A 6,782-nucleotide genomic window follows, 5' to 3' on the forward strand; every position below is an offset into this window, starting at 1 on the left:
TGTGTGTGGTTGGTTATGGTTGCCTATTTATGGCTGCAGATGGGTGGAAGCTTAGCTTGTGCCCATTTTCTGTGCCGCATAGGCGACATTTTCCGACTGACTAGACCAAGCGGGCGGTGTGAGCACCTGCAGCAGGGTTTGCAGATAGTTGGGCAGATACCAGCAGCTGGAGAAGAACACCAGTGCCAGTACGACCAGGAAGAAGCCATCTACAAAAATTCATAATTTCGTTTAACGAAATTTTATCGTATTTAAAGCCTGTGTGTGTACTCACTGATTAGCTTCCTCTCCCATGGCTCTAGCATGTTAATGCACGTGATCAGTTCATACTGGCGATACAGGTGAGTGGCCAATTGTTTAAAGTTGAACATTTTGAATTATAAATGACTAAAGTCCAATGCAGAATCGATGCAAGTGGGCTGTGGACTGTAAACAAAGAACATATGGCAGCTGCAGGGCTGCAAGGCACTGGAGTGCTGGATAACGAAAATAGAGTTCAGTCAAGTACCATGCTCTACGCTATAAATTAAGTATTACATTTTTTGGTTATAAGCTGTGTAATTGTGATACATTCACAATCCATATTTATGTTGTTGAGACAGTCTCCATACAATATAAATGGCAATCTTTACACCAGACTAGTTTGCTAGGAGTGCTGTAAAGTGCTGATGTGAAGTTTTATAGCAGCCAGCTCTTGCAGGTTATGTCAAACAGCTGTTTGTTGTTTATAGTTTAATTTTTGGCGCGGCCATGGCGAGTTCTTCGAATAAGTTAAGTAATCTGTTAAATAACTCGTGCTTGGACATATTAAGAAGGGAAAACCAATCAAGTAAGATAACAACGGGTCATAAAGGTCTGGACAGATATTTGGGCGGTGGAATTGCGTTGCGGAAAATCACCGAATTGGTTGGAAATTCGGGTACCGGCAAAACCAAAATGTGGTAAATGAGTTTAATTTATGTTTAATTATGTTTTGAATGATGTCTGACTGTTGTTTTGTTCAGCCTGCAGCTATGCTTGAATGTGCAAATACCAAAATCCGCTGGCGGCTTGGAGGGGGCTGCTCTTTTCATAGACACCCGACGGGATTTCCATCCCGACAGATTGCAAGGTGCGTGGTACTTAAATTAAATGTTTAACTGCCATAACTTCTGCTTTAACTTCTTCAGAACTGGCCAAAGACCTGGAGAGGCAGTATAAGCACAGAGCACCTGACTTTGTGGCGTCCAAAATGCTGCAAAACGTCCACTACGTGAGCTGTCCGAATGCAGCCCAGTTGATGGCCACCGTCCTGAGCGCTCGGCGGGACCTGATTGCCCATCCAAATGTATGTTAATATATGCGTGTTCACTGAATTGTTTACTCAAGATCCCGCCTGCATGTGCTGCAGATAAAAGTGATTGTGATCGATTCGCTGGCGTTTTCCTTGCGCATGCTGCAGGATGGCGCCCAGAGCTTCGAGCTGCTCCTGGAGCTGCTCGAGAGTATGAGGCAACTGCTGCGCGAACACCAAGTGGCCGTAAGTGCGGTGCTATCCGTTTGCTTTTGCCTTAAATAATCCAGTTGTGTGCACCTCTCTCTCTCTCTCTCTCTCTCTCTTCGGACAGTGGGTCGTCAGCAATGTGCTGACGAATCGGTGCATCGGCCGCCGATTCCATGTCGTGCCCGCCCTGGGGGAGACGTATTCGCACATGATCAACGAGCGCATCTGGTTTTCCCTGAGCGGGCAGCACTCTCTGGGAAAGTTGTGGAAAACGAGCAGATTAGTCAAGGATTAAGGCGCATCTCGGGTAAATGGTGAATTGTACTTTTACTTTTAGTCTAAGCCACGCTGGATAATGATAATCAATAATAGATTGGGGCAAATATGTATGTTGTTCGCGCCTTAATTGCGCTCTCAATCAGTCAAATGATGCATTCCCCCCCCCCCACTGATACAATTTTTCGCATGACTGGAGTGATGGAAAATGGCTAAACAGGATCCCCAGGCAGTTGCCATAATTCCCATTGGCACAGAAAATAGTCGTAGCCATAGCCAATGCCACAACTGGCGCACACCCAGCCAGGTGCTGAACACTTGCTAAAAAGCACCTCGAAACCACTCTGGCGACAACGGCAACCACAGCGACGATGCTATCAATGGCGTTGCAGTTGCAGATTGACAGGCGAGCAGAGGCTGATTTATGCGCGCGACGCAGGAATGTGGCAAAGTGTAAAAAATGTTTACACATACGTACGTACGAGCAGCGACACCCAAACCAAGCCAAGCCAAGCCAAACCAAAACCAGACCAGACCTGTGGCTCTGTGTGGCTCTGTGGCAGAGGCAAGTCACGCATATGCAGCGACAACTAATTCAATTTCCACTGGCCTGGCCTGGCCTGGCCTGCCCAACAAGGAGGAGGCTGTTTAGCCGAGTGTGCACGCCTAATTGGTAATGCGATCGGCTTTATTGAGGCGCTGGAGTCGAAACTGCCGTGGAAGCTCCAGCCCAAGCCCAAGCCCGAGCTCAAGCCCGAACCTGAACCTCGGGGAAGTGGCTGCAGTTGAGGCAGTCGCAGTCACAGGCTATCGCTGTCGCTCAGCGCAAATCCCATTACGTGCAATCCGTTTCGAGCCATAAACATGTAAGCGCAGCTGCACACCCTCCCAGCCAGCCAGCCATGCAGCCGGGGCAAGGCAAGCGGTTTCCTGGCGGCTTCCAGCAGCGCAACTTGTCGCTCGAACTTAATTGCCTCGGCTGCGCTTATGACTTTCGTGTGCAATGCATCCTCAGCCTCATCCTACATCCTACAGCCAACAGCCACATCGCTTGCCATCTGTTGCTGTTGCTGTTGTTGTTGCCTTCGCTACATTATTAGAAAGTAACTTAAACTTGCAAAAGCCATCAACATCAACATCAGCCTCGCATCGTCGCCGTCGCCGTCGTCGTGGTCGTCATCGCTCGCCTGTCGCTGGCGCTATTTTCGACACCGCCTGGCCTGCCATAAATTCCCAAATGCCCTGCAAATGCACTGCAGGGCAGACCCTGGGGCCGCAGAAATTAGAAATAGTCTGTTGGCTAATTTACCGAGCTGCTGGCAAGTTGAAAGTCCATTTTCTATTTTCCATTTGCCATTTTCCAGTTTCCGTTTCGTACGGGTTTCAATTAAAACCAAACAAAACAGAAACGGGGAAGGCAACAAACATTCCGCTCGCTGTGCATGGCCTGGCAATTTGGCCACAACCTCGTGCACCACAGCCAAAGTTCAGTTCAGGCGAGAGTCGGCTAATTCCGCCGCCACACTGCGAACCGACGGACCGACGGACGGACGGACCAACTGCCTCGATGGCAGCACCCGATAACGGCGGGGTCTTCGAATGCAGCCAGCAGCAAAGAGAGCGAGAGTCGCAGTCGCAGCCGCCATGAGATAATCAAATGCTGGCCAAAAAGGATTGCCTGGCCTGCCTCTTGCCTTATTGTTCTCAGAAATTGTTATTAATTGAGTTGTACGCTGCACTTCGATTGGAGAAAGAGAGAGAAATACTCCTAAAAAGAGTGGAGTGGAGCGTGGAGCGTGGAGCGTGGAGATTGGCCGAAATCTGTCGCAATGGGTGGGCTGGCCATCGGTCAGATGGCTCTGTTCCGCTCTACTCATTTGGCCAATCTAATTCAGTTTGGCCATCAATAAACGAGTGGCCCCAGCGCAGAGCTATGCTCATTTGCATGCCACGTAATTTATGCTCATCAATTAGCTGATTAATTTATTTATTTGGCGTGAGACATTAAGCGGAGCGGAGCTCTGCGCCGCCGTGTCTGTGCTGTGTCTAATTAGATAAATGCGCTACATTAATGTCGCCTCTGACATTTATAAAGCGTGTGGCTCTGCCACAAACGGGTAATTTTTCAGCTCAGACACGGGGCTTTTTCATTGTTTTTTTTTTGGGCTATTAGGGTTACGCGTTTCTAGCTGCTGGCTGCTAATCATTTTGTGGGGGGTAACTAAATTGCTCAGAGGATTAACTCTAACTCAATGCTGATCATATTCCTCATTTTAACTTAGATTCTATCATGGCGAAGGAGCATTTTCTATTGCTTTCTATTAGCCATTTGTGCCGCTCTATTAGCCAATCAATTGGCCCCACGAAATTAGTTTATAATGCTGCTTATAAATGCCACTTGTCGGGCACAGCGACACGGATGTGCCTGGGCCTGGATCTTGATCCAGTCGTTGCCAGCGTGTCTGCTATCTGGCCGTCTCCCGGTGTCTGCCACACGGTGCCACGGGGAGGGAAAAGGAAAATATTTTAATTAAAACACAAACTAAACGTTTACTGTAAGCGATGTTATCCATTGCATTTCATACAAATAACAACGACCTGGCTACCTGGCAGAGACACTGCTGTGGCTGCTGCTGTGGCTGCTGCTGCTGCTGCTTGTGGCTCCTCTGGCTTCTGCGTGCAACAAATACGGCAAATGTTGCATGTAACAGCAGCAACATGTGTCGCACATCGCCTATTTGAATATATATCAAATCAGTTTAAGATAATTTTCTATAACAGCTCGACACACACAGGCAAATGGACAAAACATTTGTACGAGTTTGTTGCCAAAGTCTTTCGTTTTGCTGTCGTTGCTGCTGCTGCTGTTGCTGCTGCTGCTGTTGCTCCTTCTCCTGTCTGTCTGCCTGCCTTGCTGCGAGTGCATATTTTACGCGCCGCATTGTTGCAAGCGGATTGAGGATTGAAATTAAGTTGTTTTGCATAAAAGCGCCATAAAAAGGCGCAGCAGCAACAGCAGCAGCAGTCGCAGGCAGTGGAGGAGGCCAGGCCAGGCAATTGTGATTAGAACGACACGACAGGCACGACATGAGACATATGAGACGCTGCAGTTTCTCTTGCTGCTGTTGCTGCTGCAGTTTTGTGGCCCATACATATATGGCCAGCAATTGTCGAACGAAACGAAAATTGCGCGGCTCACCACGAGCGACGTATGTCATCGAATGGCATTGCCATTAGCGATCTTCTTGAGGAGAGTGCCCGTTCCCGGAGTGGCATCAGCGACAGCTTCCTGCGGCCAATAGGCAAATGCTAGGCCAGACCATGCCCTGAACTCCCAGCAGCAGCAGCAGAAGCAGCTACAGCGGCGGTAACAGCAACTATTATCAATTTAAGTTGGCTAATTGGTTTCAAATTTATGGACCTGTATTTGATATTTATGTCGTCTACTCGTACAAGAGCCAGAGCTCTGTGTGTGCCTCGCAATTTTGCCTGTCTGCCGTGGATCTGTGGCCTGCCTGCCTGTGGTATGGCATGGCCTGGGCACCGGTCTTGGTCGGTCCTGGCTGCCGCCGTCGCTGCCTTGGCATGCTGCAAACAACGTAATTGGCTTTCAATTTGCAGCAAATTGTTGCAACAGCCACGACAACAACGAAAAAGAGCAACACAGCAACACAGCAACAGAGCAACAGAGAGAAACATATTTAGATTATAGACGGATAAAGTTTATGTACGTTCTGTTCTCGCTGGTTCTTCTTGGCCAACATCGCCGCCGCCGCCGCCTGTCTGGTCTTCTCGGCTTTTGCTCTTTTCCTTCCTCCATAATTCCAATGAGTTATATGCCCCCATCATGTGCGCTCTGTGGCCCTTCAAAAACGTTGAAAACGTATCGCGCGTTAATTAAAAAAAAAGAAAAGAAACATCAACGGAGCGCAGAAAAAAAGCGCCAAAAATTCCGCTAAAATTTCGCTGTGAGGCGGCAGCGGCGGTCCCAAAAGGGCGGCGGCGGCTACCGAGTCCAGGGTACACAGGGTACCACAGTTCAATAACTAAATAAAATACTCAGAGGATCTGTGGAGTGCAGGCGAAAAGGCGAGGCAGAGAGGCAGACGCAGGTCCAAGCACAATCAAGCGAAAATTCCTGGCATTTTCTGCTTCATTAACAACACACAACGCGGCCAGACCAGGCCAGTCCAGGCCAGTCCAGGACCGGGCCATTTCGTTTTGTTTGAGCCAAGTTTACCGCTGACGAAATTTACGCACGTTGGAGGAGGCTGCTGCTGCGGCTGCCCCTTACCTTGATCATCCGCTGAGCTTAGTTTTCGGTGTATTTCGGTTGGCTTGGCTTGGCTTGGCTTGGCTGCTGCTGCTGCTCCTTTTGGTATTTTAATTAGAAACCAAACAGCGCAAAATGCATTGCTCGATGCCCAATTCCCGATTTTCGCTTTCTTTGTGCTTTGGTGCCGGGGCCTCTCTTTTTTCTTGTTTGCTGATCTGTTTCGATGTCTTTTCTGTTTCTGTTTTCGGTTTTCGGTACATTTGGGTCTCATCTCGTCTCCTCTGCGACTTGCATTTGGTTTTCACATTCAATTAGCGCATATTTCAAAACAAAAACACACATATTTCCGATCGACAGGAAATGCTCCACTCTACTCCACTTCACTCCACTTCACTCTCCTTGCAGAGCTGAGATCTGTGCTCTGGCAGCTGGTATGTATTGATTGGCTCCCAGTCCCCCCCAAGTACTTTCACTCCAGTTATTAGACAGAAAGAAATGCGCGCAGCATTTTTTTGTTATTTCTTTGCACTAACTTTATTGGTATTGCTTTATTGCTGCTAGATCAATGTTAAAATAATAAATAAATATTACTACACACACACACACACACACACACACACACACACACAAACACACACACATACAGTACAGGTATAATACAATGGAATACAGTGATGATTGCTTAAACTGGATCTGGATGCTTAATTTAATTACGCTAATTATTATTATTGCGTACAACAACTTTCA

General features: G+C 48.0%; 2 protein-coding genes across 3 annotated transcripts in view; one reads left to right on the forward strand and one right to left on the reverse strand.

The window, feature by feature from the left end:
• Positions 1-22: 22 nt before the first annotated feature.
• LOC111074561 (serine palmitoyltransferase small subunit B) lies at positions 23-439 on the reverse strand. Its single transcript, XM_022367412.2, has 2 exons — positions 275-439; positions 23-209 (listed from the first exon to the last, which is right to left on the reverse strand). Exons 1-2 carry the CDS (start codon positions 369-371, stop codon positions 52-54), a joined length of 255 nt encoding a protein of 84 aa, XP_022223104.2. The 5' UTR covers positions 372-439; the 3' UTR covers positions 23-51.
• Positions 440-730: 291 nt separating this feature from the next.
• The window catches only part of LOC111074467 (DNA repair protein RAD51 homolog 3), a 53,919-nt gene continuing 47,867 nt past the window's right edge, over positions 731-6,782 (forward strand). The window contains exons 1-5 of one of the 2 annotated variants that reach the window (XM_041596467.1): positions 731-941; positions 1,005-1,111; positions 1,170-1,327; positions 1,391-1,519; positions 1,608-1,790. In XM_041596467.1, coding sequence (XP_041452401.1) covers positions 751-941; positions 1,005-1,111; positions 1,170-1,327; positions 1,391-1,519; positions 1,608-1,778 — 756 coding nt within the window. In that variant the 5' untranslated portion in view covers positions 731-750 and the 3' untranslated portion in view covers positions 1,779-1,790. Of the gene's footprint in view, positions 942-1,004; positions 1,112-1,169; positions 1,328-1,390; positions 1,520-1,607; positions 1,857-6,782 lie in introns of those variants that run through there. The other variant, XM_022367296.2, reaches the window with a different exon arrangement.

This window comes from Drosophila obscura, unplaced genomic scaffold, assembly GCF_018151105.1.
Source record: "Drosophila obscura isolate BZ-5 IFL unplaced genomic scaffold, ASM1815110v1 contig_150, whole genome shotgun sequence".
Lineage (NCBI taxonomy): Eukaryota > Metazoa > Arthropoda > Insecta > Diptera > Drosophilidae > Drosophila > Drosophila obscura.

Excerpts from the sequence above, each read along its gene's own strand:
- LOC111074561 (XM_022367412.2), bottom strand. The coding sequence starts at position 371 with ATGTTCAACTTTAAACAATTGGCCACTCACCTGTATCGCCAGTATGAA. Across the intron at positions 210-274 it reads ATGGGAGAGGAAGCTAATCA|ATGGCTTCTTCCTGGTCGTA; the intron begins GTGAGTACACAC and ends GAATTTTTGTAG.